At 35.5% G+C, this 16,101-nt stretch overlaps 2 protein-coding genes across 11 annotated transcripts in view; both read right to left on the reverse strand.

Annotated features, from left to right (window-relative positions):
• The window catches only part of CUNH4orf50 (chromosome unknown C4orf50 homolog), a 40,168-nt gene extending 38,685 nt beyond the window's left edge, over window positions 1–1,483 (reverse strand). The window contains exon 1 of the mRNA XM_065735790.1: window positions 141–1,483. The gene's annotated coding sequence lies outside the window, so the exon portion shown is untranslated. The remainder of the gene's footprint in view (window positions 1–140) is intronic.
• Window positions 1,484–1,597: 114 nt separating this feature from the next.
• The window catches only part of JAKMIP1 (janus kinase and microtubule interacting protein 1), an 88,688-nt gene continuing 74,184 nt past the window's right edge, over window positions 1,598–16,101 (reverse strand). For 8 of the 10 annotated variants that reach the window (XM_065735801.1, XM_065735807.1, XM_065735806.1 and 5 more), the window contains 3 exons: window positions 5,729–5,794; window positions 4,124–4,168; window positions 1,598–2,080 (listed from right to left, as the gene is read on the reverse strand). In XM_065735801.1, the coding sequence (XP_065591873.1) occupies window positions 2,048–2,080; window positions 4,124–4,168; window positions 5,729–5,794 (144 nt within the window). In that variant the 3' untranslated portion in view covers window positions 1,598–2,047. Of the gene's footprint in view, window positions 2,081–4,123; window positions 4,200–5,728; window positions 5,795–16,101 lie in introns of all 10 variants that reach the window. The other 2 variants (XM_065735804.1, XM_065735810.1) reach the window with 1 other exon arrangement.

The raw sequence follows: 16,101 nt of genomic DNA on the forward strand, positions 1-16,101 counted from the left end.
TCATATGGAAGATTTCACTCAAATCAGACTTTATTATAACCAATGTTTGGTTGGTTGTTTTTTTGTTTGATTGTGGAAACTGTAATATGAAGTACAATGTACAAAAAACATAAAAGTTCATAAAACAAAACTGATCGTACCTTTTCTGCTTTGTAACAAGTCCACCTCCCATCTCTGTAGAGCACTTAGTGTTGCAGTCACATGCCGAGTGACCATTTGTGTTTACGCTTCTAGTTTACTTTCCAAAGAGTTTATGAGCAAAGCTATGTCTGGTAGAAGAGTGCTTTTTCCCCAGGTCAATCCAATCTCTTCCCAATTTCTGTCACATCATCTGTTTCTGATTTGGTTATCCAGAGCTCTGATTAACACTGTTATGGTCTCTCTTCAGATTAAAGACAAAATTTTTCCTTCTGCAGTAAAGATTTATTTTTTCCACTTTCTGTCATCACACTGCCAAAAAGTTTTATCTAAAACATGAAAAGTCCCTATTTGAAAACACGTTATTTGAATGCTTATTCCTTTTTGAAGAAAACATTGTGAAAATTTCTAACTTTAGTTGTGCTTTGTGTCAGGAAACAGAATTATTCAGAGCCTCAAATATTCCACAGTTTGCGACATCTGACTGAATTAATGTTGCCAAGTGCTTCAACTACTTCAGCAAATAGATGATTTTGGCTGGTGATTTTTCATCTCTGATCTTACTTCAGAGCCTAAAATATTCGAGAGAGCTGGCTTCTTCTGAAGCTACATCCTGCACCTCCAGCAAGGTGATATTCAGTTGATATTACAAATTTGTTCTTCAGCTTCATTTGCATTGCCTTGATTGTTCTTTGCCTTAAGTTATTTTTTCTCAATTGTATGAAACTTATCTGATGTATTACTATAACCATCTAATTCCACTCTACTTTTGCATTCAAGTTCAGCATGTCCATGGGAGCAGACCTGTCTCTGTAGTTTTCTACGCAGCCCTTTTTAACACAGAGATTTTCCAGAAAATTCTGAGAAGAAAGTTATCTTTAAATATTGTGCTTTTACTATTAGTGTCAACTTGCCTCTACATTCCGAAAATATCTGTGCTTCACTAGTTTTTCTTGCAGTTCACCTTGACTGTGTATATCCAACTCTGCTGGTTGTAATTGTGCCATTTCTTCTTCCTGGTGGCTAATGTCAAATTGCTTTTGTGAGGATAAAATTTTTCCAAATATTTCTTTCAAAATACTTATCTGCTTATCATATTCATCTACACCCCCATATCTTTGAGTCTTTCTTCCTGCAGAGGTAACTGAGGACAGCACACAGTGCATTCTGTTTTCTTGGCCTTTCAGTCCATCTCACAATTTTCCATTCTCCCAGAGCTGTCTTTACAAGTTACTGCCTTAATTTTCCAGGAACATTCAAAAATTCACTTCTACCATTCAGCTCCTACCAACATCAAGGATGTCCTTGTTCAATCTACCATCTTGCCTTTTCTCCAACCCCTATATCTTCTGAATTTCCAAAATAAGAATTTAATACGAATTTTGTCATGGTGGAACTGTAAATTTCTCTTTGTTTTAAACTCAGAACAGTTTTTGGATTTTTTCTCTTTTTTTTAGCCTTTTAACCTGTCAGATATTTACTACAGTGAATTTATTGTCAAACACATCTATTTTTTATATGAATACTACAAAGGAGATTTTGTGTTACCTGCGTGAAATGCAAAAGACGTCTGTTGAAAGCATGCAGTATGTAGACAAAGGTCTCAATACTGTAAGAAAACTATTTGGTAGAGAACAGTTCACATAGCATCCAGTAATTGCACTTGTTTTTGTTTTTTCAGTGTGATTGGTGTGTGAGTGTAAATTCCTTTATACTTTTTTCAGTGTGTATGATGCGCTGGTCCCTATTTGATTATCAAATCATTCCAGCTTGAAGCTATAGATTTTAAAAATCTCTGATTTTAAGTTCAAATATTTTGCAGCTTCAAGTATTATGCAAACAGTTTATGAAAAAAATGCACCAATTTAAAGCTGCTCAATAAATATTTTCTATATTTTTGCATGTGGACTCAGCTGTTCATTCCATAGGTTCTTTTAATAACCTGCACAGAAAAAGGAAAAAAAAATAGGGGAAAAAAAGAAAAATGTATTCTCAGCTTCAGATAGACAAAATTAAGATAGAAATAAATGATGGCATTTACTACATCAAAAAGTCTTCTTAAATGTTTAATGTTAGCTTCAAAATAGGAAGTACAAAACTACTATTAGTAAACAAGCCAGTCTGACTAGAAATAAGGAACTATATCTGAAAGTCTAACCAATAGGAAACCATAGTTAGGTTTCTTAAAATGGGCTTTGCTGTGGGATAGATTCACTGGTGGCAAACTAGAGCTTCGATATGCAGTGAGCCCCTTGATATCTGGAATGGCTTTCTGACTACACAGACACTATACTTGGGCTATCCCCAAAAAATGCTTGTCATCCCCCTTCACTTTAACCATTCAAATAGTTCCTGATAATAGGAAGAATAGCAGATTATTGTAGAACTATGCATTTTCTGAATAGTTGTATTCATTTAATTATTTATTTAATGACACCTGTCGGTATCAGATATATTGGTATGGAAGATTTAAGCCTTGAATGCAAAATATTTTAAGTGTAATTCTAAAACTGCTGCTGGTCTCACTGAGATTATAGTATGTTCATAAAGTGTCTTAATTCCAGGGCAATACAGTTTTTATAGCATGTAAAAATAGATACATTAATTTAGGTGCCTGCATCTATAACAGAAATAAGAGTAAAAGTACTGCTCGAAACTCTAAAGATAATAGTTTAGTGACTCCATTTAACATTCTGCTTTCAAAATTATATTCACTAAATTAGCATTTATCCTTCCCAGTCTGTGCAGCACAGAAAAGAAAAGTCAGACTGGAGCAAGGTGATTAGCACATGCTCTGCATTTTTTTTTTTAATCAAAAAAAAAAAAAAAGGAAAAACAACAAGATCAGAACACTGTAAAAGCATACCTAAATTTGGCCTTATTTTTAATACCTTTCTAATAACACAAAATAAGCTACTGCAGGAGATGTATAATACTCTTGGCTTACATTCCACCCACTAGCATTATTTCATTGCAAAATATAAAACCTATGCAGAAATGTTAGCAATGGAAAACTTGAGCCAGTTCCCAAGAGCATCCACAGGAACATGAAAGATAAGCTGAAAAAAATTCCAAAAGAAACCACGGTAATACTGGACTGATTTTTCAAAAGCACTTGGGTTCTGGGCCAAAGATAATACAATTTCAGACTAAGTTAAAGTAAAAACAATAACTTATTTGGATGGACTACTATCATCATGCTTCATCATATACTACTAGATAATGGTTTGTGAAGAGGTCGGATGACAACAATCTCTTATTACAAGCAGTTCCCAGGAACATAATTTAGAATAGAATTTAAAGAAGGAAAACACTTGAAAAATTGCAAAGACAATAGGTATAATTTTCAGATTAAAAAAAATCAATATCAATAGGTTTATACCATATCTTAAGCCTCTGTAACTTAGGTTGTGAATTTACCATCCTCATGGAAAGGGAGCATGCAACATACACGGCTCCATGAAAGAGGAATAGGACTGATCTAATCTCTCTTTCATGTTCTGTGTGAAACATAAGCCACTGTAGCTGTAGTGCTGCTATAGCCAAAGAAATTCACTCTGTCCTTTGCACTGTGAAAGGGGCAGTGGGAATTATATTTATGTCTAAAGGAAGACAGAATTCTTAGTCTCATCCTTACTGTGTTGCATGGGCATAAAGAAGGTCAGGAGTGAGGACATTACAACAATAGTTGAACTTCAAGAAAATGTACCTGCCCTACAGAACTGAGAAGTACTCGCCACAGTTCAGGCATTCAGGATCTTAGAACACAAAATCAATTCTTGTTAAAAAGCAAATGATTTTCTGCAGAAGTCTAGGAAGGTAAACGAAGGCATCAAAGTCATATCTTAAAGGTGATTGTTGGTATGCGCAAGCAAAACCAGTAAATGCTTTCCCAGGCATTCAAAGTCTTACAAAGATGACTGTCAAAACATGGCAAAATTTAAGAGCTAAAAATTGAGTGAAAAATAATATAAAGAATACCAACCACATGTCTTGGCTCAGTTGTGTCATCAAGGCCACAGAATGAATGCTAGTGAAAAAAACAAAAAAAGGAACAAAAACTATAAAATAAGATCAAAAGAAAATGAGGAAAAAAGAAAAAAAGAAGATGTAAGATATGTAATATGAAATCCAATGACATAATTTTACAGCAGTTAATTTATATTAATTGATCTGAAAGATCATTATGTGAATCTGACTCTGAAAAGAATTAAGAAAGCACAAAATTCATTATTTGAGGACAGCTTTTGCAAACAGTAACATTTGTACATTAGTAAATAGTAAAATTCAGAAATACTAGGCTTAGCTCTGTGACTTAGTCAAGTAAATACAAGCCTGAAAAATTTTCTGACCAAAAACTTACCCAGACTGGGGTACAAACTATATGCAACTTAAAAGGCCAGAGACTCAGTTATGAGAAAAGCATAATGTGCTATATCAGCACTTGTTCCCTGTATATTGGCTGGTAGAATGAAACTGAGATTTAACATTATTGTTCTGTGTAGCCTCAGGAAGCAAGACAGCTTGCTGAAGAATCTACAGGGTAAAAACATTGCCACTCCTATATTCTGATTTTAAAGAATTTTACATAAAACTTAAAAACTGAATACATTCCTAAGGGAAAATAAAAAGCCAAACTTATGATGAAGTAACTATAAGTAACATGCTGCCCATAGCTACAACCAGCAACCGGGCTCCGTTAGAAAAACAGACATTCCTTCAAAAGACAGGATTTTACTCCACAGGAAGTCATCGTGCTCAGCGTCAGTGTGATGTAAATGTCATCCCCTATTCACGTACATATTAAACCTTCAAAAGAACAATGAGCTAGAAGTGTATCATTCATTGAGTTTCTGGCAATACAAACTTCCTTCAGGCACTCAAATTCTGAATGAGATTTCGTCTCAAGAAAAAGTAAATGTAATATAGATAGAAGGAAGCCCTCCACTCATCTGATAGTAGAAGGATATCAGAAAATGATAAAGCTTGAGAAGTCTCCTGTAAATGAAACATTAAGAGAGAAAACGAAAAATTTTAACTCATTTCCAGTTTTCTGATCAGCCTGTGATTATGCTACTTCTTTTCCAGTACTTTTCCCCATCCATTGCACATAAGAGCCAGCAGATAATGCTAACTGCTATTTTCCAGTTTACCACAAGATGTCTCATCTAATACCATGTCACAAAATGTAATGGCTTCTGTTTTGGCAGTAGTTAATATCAAGAGATTTTATTTATTTTTTCACACTTAAAAGATTTGCTAAGCATTATTCATGGAACAGGACTAAGATAACCTCTTCTGTCAATCAGACAAATCATAATGCTGTTACTAGACCTTAATCACAGAAAAAAAAATCCTTCCCCTTTCAGTCAAAGGCTTCCCAGGTGCCTTGTTTCCTTTTCCTACTTGACAAAAAAACAGCAGCTGATGATGAGTTTATGAGGGACAGAGCTTCATTTATTGCAGTAAGGACTTGAACTAAAATTTGAATTTCCTGTATTAAAATAAATCTCTTGAGAGTAGGTTAAATACTATTAACATCAGTGTTAAGTGGGAAAAAATCTTTGTGGTCCACCAGGCGTTCATTTACCTTTTCCTCGATTTCTTTGAGTTGCCTTTTTTGAAGTTCTATTTTATCTTCTAGTTCTCGAATCCTCTGGAACAAAAGAAGTGAAATAGATCTTATAGTACCTACTTCGGAGAACATACAAATCAAGATGGTGTTAAATAGCTTAAAAATGAGAATTAATGTCCCTTATTAACATAGCACTTCCTGCTCAGTTATATTAGATGTGCAGACAGCAGGATTGCTCCACATTTCCATGAAACCTTGCAATTTTAAACAAGCTGTATCTCCAGATCATATGGCCAATTAGAATCAAAATTCCAAGAAGTGCAACAAAACTATTTTCTCTGCAACTGCCAGGGCTTTTTACTTACCTACACAGTCAGCATATGACACTGTTTCATTAGTTTTAACATTCTACTCTCCTTTCCTGTAAACCACAAGTATGCTTCTGAGATATTTATGCTATATATATAGCAAATATCAGAAAAACAATGTATGCTTAGATGTTCAAGCCAACACCATGATGCCATTCTGACACTGAAGTCCATCCTGTTATGAGGATTCCCTCCTACCAAGAGAAAGTCTCCACTACAGCTGTTCCTATTTTTAAGAATTTTCTTTGTTCAAAGCATCTCGAGAAATATGATGTTGGGATGCACACATCTTACCTTATTTCTGTCCCCCTTGTTTCCTTTCTGAAAGTTACTTTTTTTCTTTTTTTTTCTTTTTTTTTTTTTTTAATAAATTTACTGGGCTTCTAGACTAAAAGGATACATTTCATTAGTATGTTTAGTATATTATACTTGCTACAGATTTTCTGAAGTTCATAATATCTTTTTATAGGTAGAAACCTGGGATCTCCTACTAACGTTTTCTGGGAATTAAGAAGCAACTTTATGAACTATCAGCTTGTCTTTGGAATTAACTACCTGACCTCTCTGCAGCCTAAAAAATTCAGGTTATTAGCAGTTCCTGAACCCCAAAAGGAAAATTATCTTCTAGTCTAGTTTCTGTGCACACACCAATAAATTTAATGTAGGAGCTGCTGCACCACTCCCAAATTATTTTATTACCCTCAAATTCATTTAAACAGTATGTCTTCCAGAAAAGCAACCAGTCAATACTTATAAATCAGTGAGATCAACTGAAGATTTGAGTCAATTATCTGCATTCAACTCTCCACAAAAATATTGCAGGCAGGTCACAAGCAATAGCTTTGATATTATTGCTGCTTTTTTAAAGAAAATACTTTGTTTCAAGGATTGTTTTGAACACTGTGCAGTTGAAATAAGTTAATGAAAACCCCTACCTACCATATCGTACTGCACGGCTCAGAGATTTCCCCAGATAAATGCACAAACCAGATTGCCCTCACATGACACAAGTACATGCAGCCTTGCTGACAGTAACAAATGCATGGAGCACAGCTGTATTAATTTCACTTTTCCTCTTTTACCTTTGAATTGATTTATACTTCATCTACTCCCTGATTAAGGCATGTCTATCTCTCAAGCAATCGTTTTCATATACTGTATGTAGCAGGAATATTACAAGCCTGTGAGAAGCCACAAGATAGAAACCAGGCAGATGTAATCACCTCCTAGTTCTCTGCTCTATTAGGTTACACTTTTATTTCTCTCCCACTATTTTCAGTTCTGCTGATTCCTATTTACAACCATATCTCAGATCTGAGTGACAGAATTCAGCTCTCTGGGGGTGATGCCATGCTCTCTGATAAATTAAGACTGTAGTGCAATGAGTGGAAAGCAGCAATAACTTTAAACACTGTTTTCACCTTCAGGATTCATTGTGTGAAATGTTGTTTCAATACCTGTGGAGAACTATCCTCACTAAAAAGAAAGAACATTAAAAAAACCCAAAAACAACGAGTGGCCTTTTCAGCTCAGGGTTTAGAGCAAGTTTTCTTTTATATGAGAGCATTTAAATTAGAATTAGACAGCATTTTTCAGATTAGGGAATTGTGTTAATTAAGTAAAAACTGAGATGTTATTATTCCCTCATGAACTTTTAATTTTTTTTCTGAAGATTACAGCTATTCAGCTTCTCTCTCCAGTTATTCGGAATAGATCTAAATATGAGGGGTGAGGTTTCTGTTTTGCAGTTCTCACTCATCATAACTGTTAAGCTTGGTGCAACTACATTAGAGAACAGTCTTGGGGTTAAAAAAATCTATGCTTTTCTAAGAATCCGTTTAAATATCAAAGCGACCTAGAAATCAAAAAGGAATACATACAGGGCTGCATTTCCTAGCTTTGAAAATCTATTTACAGAAAACCTCCAAAATGACAAAATACATGTCAGTAGGGCAGACATAAACAAGGCGGATATCTCCTGTAGGGCAAATATTTGTAGGTATATACACAGACACACTTATATGTCTACAAAGAGACCTACGCCAAATTTGCCCCCTAAAACCAAAACACTGAAGTTAGGATACAAGTTTTTAAATGTATCCTAGAAGACAATGCACATTATTTCTTTTATGTGAATGGAAAAGTCAATGGCAGTGGAACACAGGAGACTTAAACTTCAATCTAGTAATATCTTATACTTTTACTACAGGAGTTAGAGTCAGGTCAGAATTTGTACTAAAAAGCAACAGTGGGCTGGAATTTTCCACCGTGGTATGAAAGCTTGGTGCTGTTTACTTGCATGTGCTTATTCATGTTGTCCTGGAGTGTGGTGGGAGGATTATCCAGAGGGATGAAGTGTGTGTAAATATTGCAGTCAACATCCCGTGACTGTACAGGGTCAGCCTAGCTCAGCTATTTTTGTATTCCTGAAAAATCTGGTTCAATTCATTACTTATTTCCATTTAATTCAAGAGATGTCTTTAAAAATACAGAAATAACTTTTCAAAAGGAAAAAAGAAACACAACATCAACACACATTTAAGTCACATCAAAATAATCATATTTCCCCTTCATGCATTCCTGCATTTATAGCATTACTTGATCATTTTAAAACAATATTCAGCAGAATATGACTTTAAAAATACATATAAGGTACGTAAAATATAGCTTAAATAAGAGTATCTTCTAGTAACAGTAATGTGTTCCTCAGTCAAAAGCTATATTAAACAACTGAGAAAGAAATTACAGAAAAATTACACATCCTAATTAAGACCGATGTCAGAACTGCTCAATATTCAGTACAAATGCTTACATCTTCATCTACTCTTTCTTTTACTTGCAAGTATTAGCAATCAAGAATCTGAACTCACTCTCAGCTCTTCACTACACCTGATTAGCTGCTTTCAATGAACTCTGATTTATGTTTGCAAAAGCACAGTTGTAACAACAAATCATGCAGAAATATTTTATTGTTATCAGGAACTTCCATCTACTGTCATGCTTCTACTTTAAGTTGATAAGACAAGATTTCCTACTGTGTCATATGGAGGCATAAATATTTCAATATTAAGATCCATTTGGCTTTTTGCTTGAACAAGGCAGTATAAAACCAGTGTAATTTCTACAGAACAGCAGAATGCAAAGAACCAACAAAATTTACAGTACCCTACTATCAAAACACTGAGAAGCCTTGGTTGAGAAGATGCCTATAAATTTTTCATCAGCTTATTTACACTGTTTTAGAAGCGAGTGAAAGGCACGGGTAGAAAATCTGAAAGCATGAAAGTAATTATGTTTCCATGAAAAGCCCTGGTATTGGCCTCAATCAGCGTAGGCATGAGTGACCAAACAAAGCAGTGTTCAGCTGGGTTCCAGCAGCTCCTGTGTTCCTACAGTCAGTAGCTGCCCAGTAGCCCCATGAGTGCTCTCTGGGACTGGCAGCTTTCATGAGAATAACTGTGTTGTCAAATCACAAGACCATACAAAGGAATCGTTTTGGCTAATGAAGAGCCACAGTCAAACAGAAACAGCACAACAGAGAACATAACCATGAAAGAGAAGTGTGCTGTGCTAGGGCATGGATCCTTAATACTGTGCACACCTGCATTCACGACCAACCTGACAAAATACTGAATATAGATCTGCCATTCATCTTTCAATAGCAAAGAAAACAAAGAAAAAACTCAGAAAACTTCAGGATGATGCAATGGGCAGATTTGTGAAGAGTCAGTTACCACTTCACCTGCATGGAGGTCTCCCAGGCATCCAGTTTAGTCCAGAAAGGACCTACTTGATAAATCATAGTTCCACCAGCAGTGAAGTTTGTTGCCACTTCTTTTCAGGGGCCTGCGAGCAGCCAGAAGCAGCAGGGGCTGCCAGCGTGCCGCCATCCCGAGGTAACAGCAGATGGCTCTACCAGCCAGGCTATGCTGCAATAGTAAAACAGCTCAGTCAGCAGCCATGCTCCTCCTGGAAACCATTTGCATTTCCAGTAAGATGCAGAAAAAGCATGCTGAAGATGTGTAATACGTGCCTTACTTATTCCTTTCCTGCAATTTGTACAGACTCTTAAGATCCATTATAAATTATTTTTGAATAGTAGTTATTACATACTTTGGCATACTTTGGCAAAGGAAGGTGGTAATCAGCCTCATGGCACTCACCCTGATAGACTCACAGTAAGCTAAGACAGAGAACATCCAGAAGTTAAGTCGCCTAATGCATAAATATTCTTTGAAGTCAGTAGTATAGTGATAAGCATATGATGGAAAGTCTGCTGAAGTACCCCTAGCATGGCACTGTGTACAGCTTTATTTAACTGGACAGAGATGTAAGAAAGAAATTTAAAGTCAGTCACTTCCACTTATACGAAGAGAGCTCACTCACTGCGATGGCCATTCCTTCCTCTCCAGTTCCATGCTTGCACAGCTATCAAATGTTCAGGGCTGTCAAACTGCCTAAAAGTAGCAAACTGAACATTTTTCCCAGTGCAAGATCCTTAATGTGCAGATTTCTCTTGAATGCATATAACCATCATTTTCTTTCACCTCATGGTATAAAGTTCAAAAAAAAAAAAAATCTGGGAAAGAGGATGCACTTCTTGAAGCGCAGTTATTCACTTAAGCAGTCATTTCATTTCAGTTAACTTGGATGGCAAATGCTTTTGTGTATCTTCCAGTAATGGCAGGGAAATTCAGACACTAAGTTCTTACTTCTAAGGTAGTAGAGAGCCGAGGCACCAAGATGGGAGTACATAATGTTACTATATCTTGCTGTCTTCTACAAAGCCTTGACAGTTCCACAGTGCCTCTGTATTTCTGTGAAAACTCTTCTTAACAATAAGTAGTCAGCAGAGATATGAAAAGAGCATACAACTGAGTTAAGGCAGCAGGCTCCTTGCAGACCATTTAAATCAGAGGTAAGATTCAGTGGAAAGATGCTAATACATTGCCAGCAGAGAACTGGATAAATATGCTAGGTGGGAAATTTGTTAAATTTTTAGTATGGTCTGATTCCCGTGGCTGTACTGTGACCTCAAGATAAGCACCTTTGGACCTTCTGAGGAATCCAGTTTTATGTGAAATGTAAAGAGCATGATGATGGATATTCACCTGGAAATATCACTCTACTTTCTGTAGCAGATAAATTCTATTAGCACAGCTTTTAAAAACCTGTCTAAAGGAGTGAAGAAGATCAGATTATACACTAGATTACACCAGATTATATATTATAGAACTACTATATCTTTTAAGAAGTTGACTACATTCCCACCTAGTACACATGAAGTGTGTATGCACAGCTGGTATTAGTGATCTATCTACATTAAATATCTTTTCCATGAATACACTACCCACTCTAAAGGAGCACTTAATAAATGGAAATCCTTCCACTGAGCTCAGTGAGCCCTGGATTTCAATCATAGAGCCTTCATTTTTCTTCTGGGGATAATAAATCAACCCATTGATGATTTGTCATCATTCTGAGAGTTTGGCATCTCAGGAAATTCTGCATTACAAAGAGAGATCTAAAGTGAAAAGAAGTGCCATTCTACTCTAAAGAGCAGAGGTGCAAATCTTCCCTAACATATAACAAAAAATGTGTAGATTTCTTAAATTCCTTACTTTTATGATATTTCAAATTCTGATGAGAAATGGCTCATGCCTCTGTGGAATTATGCAATTCGTTTCCAACATTCATGTTTTTTACCTCGTCTCTCAGCTTCCTTTTTGGTAGCAAACACAAATTTTGGAAACTGATGTTTCCTGGTGATTGGACAGTGATGCACAAAATTCAGCACACATTGGATATGCTGTAAAGTAAATACAAGTTCCTTATTTATGTCTTTTGTCCTCTCCAATTCACTCTTAGTACTAGCCAACCATTATCAGTCCTGAACCAACACCCTGGATGGCTTCAAGTCCTCAGGGAGCTTTGCCAGCCGGGGAAAACACTATCAGGAAAGATACTTCTGTGACAAATTTCAGCTGCTGAAACAATGACCCTTCAGCTGCCAAACCAACGTTCTTGTTTTCTAGAAAAGAGTATAAGGGAAAGGCCCATAGGAACAAACTTTGTTTCACTGGCAGCATTACAGGATGAAATTGTCTGCCTGCAAAATACACTTGTCACGCTCTTACGGTTGTGAAAACACATACTACTAATGAGGGGGTATAGAAATCACCTTAATAGTTCCTCTGACCCACTCTTATTGGATTTACATCCATCAGCAAATCAAAGAAAATGATAATTTTAGCACAAAGCAGACAAAGGAGGATTTGCTAAGCTGCTTATGGCCTTGGCTCTGAAATGTTTGAAAGGTTCGTGCTGATGTACATTTACAGGATGTGCACCATGGATAGACTCTATCAGATGTCGAATGTTTGAATCCAGCATATGATCAAGAAGAAAGAGAAGAATCCATGTTTTTTCATTATATGACTCTTTTAAGCAGCTTCTGAAGGATATTAAGATTCAGGTATGTAATGTATTTAATAATGTGAACAGCATAACTATGGTACATGTACAAATTTAAACAAAGGTGCATATAAACTGATGTGATTTTAGCTAATAATCAAATCACTTAGCTGATGGATAAAATTCCTTAATGAAAAAAATATAAATAAATATTCAAATTTAATGTATTTTAACAGTTGTTTTAAGGATTATGTTGTATACACAATAAAATGCATATGGACAATTGCCACACACATCTACTCAAGCTGTTGTACCTGCTACTGTAAGAAACCTTGTCTCAGGAATCCAAATATTCTGTTTAGTTTCGTATTTCTAAAATGTGATTTTTCATAATGACAATAAAGAAAAAGTGCAAGCACACTTTAATATCAGGAAATTAAGCTATTTTTGTTGGCATCTTGCTTTACTTTATGAACAAAAAACTTTAAGCCAGTGGAATGTATTACATCACCTTTTTGCTCATACTTCTCAGAGTGTCATCAAGATATTTCTTTATAAAGCCGGTAATAATCTCATTCCTTTCTGTGTTCTGTAATCTCAATCTTGATAATCCAATTGATTATTACTCAAGATGTACTTCTTAATCTTTATTACACTCTTGCAATTTCATTATTTACCTTCCTGGAGAGAATGAATCTTTTAGCAACTCCACTGATGCATTTTTCAGCATGAAAGTTAACATGTTCTCAACCACATTGTTCTAGTAGCAAACCAGTGAATTTTACAAATGAATTTCCCTTCATGTGAACATTTGTTATAAGGTGATACTGAAAGTGAAAATATGGCTTAATATTTACTAGTAAACTTGATTTATTACCAAAGTCACTTAAGTCTTAAATATATGTAGTGGTTATTTAAAGCCTATGAGAGCTCAGAAGACCAAACAAATTCAGTATCTTGACTTCTTGACAGTCCACACACATTATTATTATTATTAAAGATGGGGTTTTTTTGTTATTTAGCACTAATTTTTTATTATCTGTAGCCTTGTTTTAAATGGAAAATTTCAATTTAATTATCATAATATAGACATGAATTGTGCATATGAAATTACATTTAGCCTCCACGTCTGAACACCTTCTGTTTTCTATATGCTTCAGTACTCTTTCTCTTTTTAGAATTGCCTTTCTTAGCCTCTCACTGTCCTTCCTAAGGACACAGGGCATTCAGGATTTCAGCATTAAAACCACAGACAGGAGTTTTCTAGAATTTCATGTTACTTTCAGGCATGCAGTTGCTCTTAGTACAACCAGAATCAAACCTCACAGAAGGCAAAAGCAGCAGATTTTTTATATAGACTTTGTAGGTACTGCGTGTGCCAGCACAGCTATCATCACTCACACAGACAAGTAACATCACTAAGGCATTTAGCAAATATGGCATGATTTGATCTGAAGCCTAAATAGACAGAAAACATAAATAACAAAGCACTGTAGGATAAACACATAGAAAAGTCTAAAATTAACTCTCATCCGTGGGAATTAACAGAATTTTATTGTGCTGCTGTTTTTATGGCAGCAATTATGGTTCGAAAGACTCAATATTCACTCCTGCATAGTAAATCAATACCACAGGTCAACTGTGATTAACCTAGATATGATATGTTTGATGACTGTAGATTAAATTTAGATAGCTTCAAAAGCATTTGTGAATACCAAAAATGCACCATCAACAATCTATTGTAGACTGAGGAGCAAATATTTCCCAACTGCAAACATTAACTGCACAAAAATCCCTGATGTCCCTATGGATTCATCTTCATGTATATCTGCATGCAAAAAAATAGGGGTGAACTTTGCTATCACCATAACACTCCAGATTTAAAATTAAAGCATTAGAACAGGTGGTATCTGTTAAGAGGTAAATTAGCTGAGAATTTCCTCAACCACTGACATGTAAGTTATCTTAGTAATATTTCTACTTTACTTGCTATGACAAAATTGTGGGATTTCGACCAAGTCACAGACTGGCACAGGTCAGTATGCCAGAGAGGACAAACTAAACACCTTCTCATGCCTATCAGCAAGGTATGCCAAGCATAGCATCCCTTCTAATTAAATGAAGTAAACATCTGTCTCTCTGTCTCTCCAGAGCCTCCACAGTAAAATACTAAGCCTTAACAATTCTCCCCAAGTGAAAAATAAATGGTTTATCAACCATAACTGATTACACAGCGAAGTAGAATAACTTCTGAGTTCATCCAAGTTCTACCTGAGCATCACTAGTATATCAAGCAGCAAATCTGAGGTACTGACTTCCCACTGGCAATAAATATTTCAACAAATTAATGTTATTAAATAATGGGTTTCAGAGAAAACCCTAAAACAAAACTAAACAACAATGAACATGTACTCTGAATAGCTGAGCTAATAGAATCATAAGGACACAATGACAACCCATCCTATACATTCGTGAACAAGTTGCTCCTTCCCACATACTACACGATGGTGTGAAAAAGTTGCTCTGCCTATGAGTTAGCTGGGAGAACTGACAGAGGAATAGCAACCAACATGCTTAACCTATAAGCAGTAAGGTCTCTTGCCTTCTCATAGGACACTTTTCCTATGCCTTCTTGCAGTAAAATGTGCAAACTGGTGTATTTTGTTTGTATTACTGATGAATAATTCTGCCTGGTCATAGGAGTAAAGGCTTCAAGAAAATACAGTCAAAATATTTACAGCTACATTCTAACTATTTGGGGCTGGAATTTGGATGCTCTCAGCATTTCAGAGAAATGAAATGATGATCTGCTTTTCTTTGTGAAACTGGGCTTCACCCAGTAATATTCTAAACTAAGTTCAAAACTAAACTAAACTCTCATTAGTTTAGTTTAGTGCTCAGATTAGTGCAATGATTACAAAACAACTCAGAGGAAAAAAGGTATTGCATATTTTGATGACCCAGTGAGCACATACATATTTTTTGCTTCTTTTTATTTCTTATAATTTTATACTATGATAAGACTTATCTATGAAATTAATAAAATCTGTCTCCCACATTCTTTCTGATTGGCAGCAAATAGTTTTGAAACAGAGAGGGTATCAATCTGATGTTCTTCGAGGATTTTCTAGTTTCTTTTTGTATTTAAAATTACTGAAATGAAATCAGAATAAATTCTGATTCTATTATACACTTTCCTCACGTATGAAGACAGCCAACAGTCCAATGTAATTTAATCTTAGAGCCTGGTTCTTGCCACTTTCCACAGTTTCTTTCTCCAGAAGCAAGCTACAGCCAGAATAACAGGAAAGAAAGGTCCTATATGATAAACATAAGGCAAAAATTACGTTTAAAATTTATTAATTTCATCAGGGAATTAATACACAATTTTTTTCCGAAGTTCTAGCCATGTGGTTTTTAATTAGAAAAAGTAAACTGAGCTTGCTTAATTAAGAAGTTGATATCACTACTTCAGAAACATCTTGTACTGCTCTGCTTGAAGTATTGTTTTCTAGGAGAGGTTTTTCATAGCTACACCACCACATTTTTCTGCTTTCCAGAAAATGCCTTCTGTGAAGTATGTTATTTATATAAAATCCCCTCCCT

The sequence above is a fragment of the Cyrtonyx montezumae genome, unplaced genomic scaffold (genome assembly GCF_038088225.1).
Source record: "Cyrtonyx montezumae isolate F1298 unplaced genomic scaffold, pur_monq_1.0 scaffold_2, whole genome shotgun sequence".
NCBI classification, from domain to species: Eukaryota; Metazoa; Chordata; class Aves; order Galliformes; family Odontophoridae; genus Cyrtonyx; species Cyrtonyx montezumae.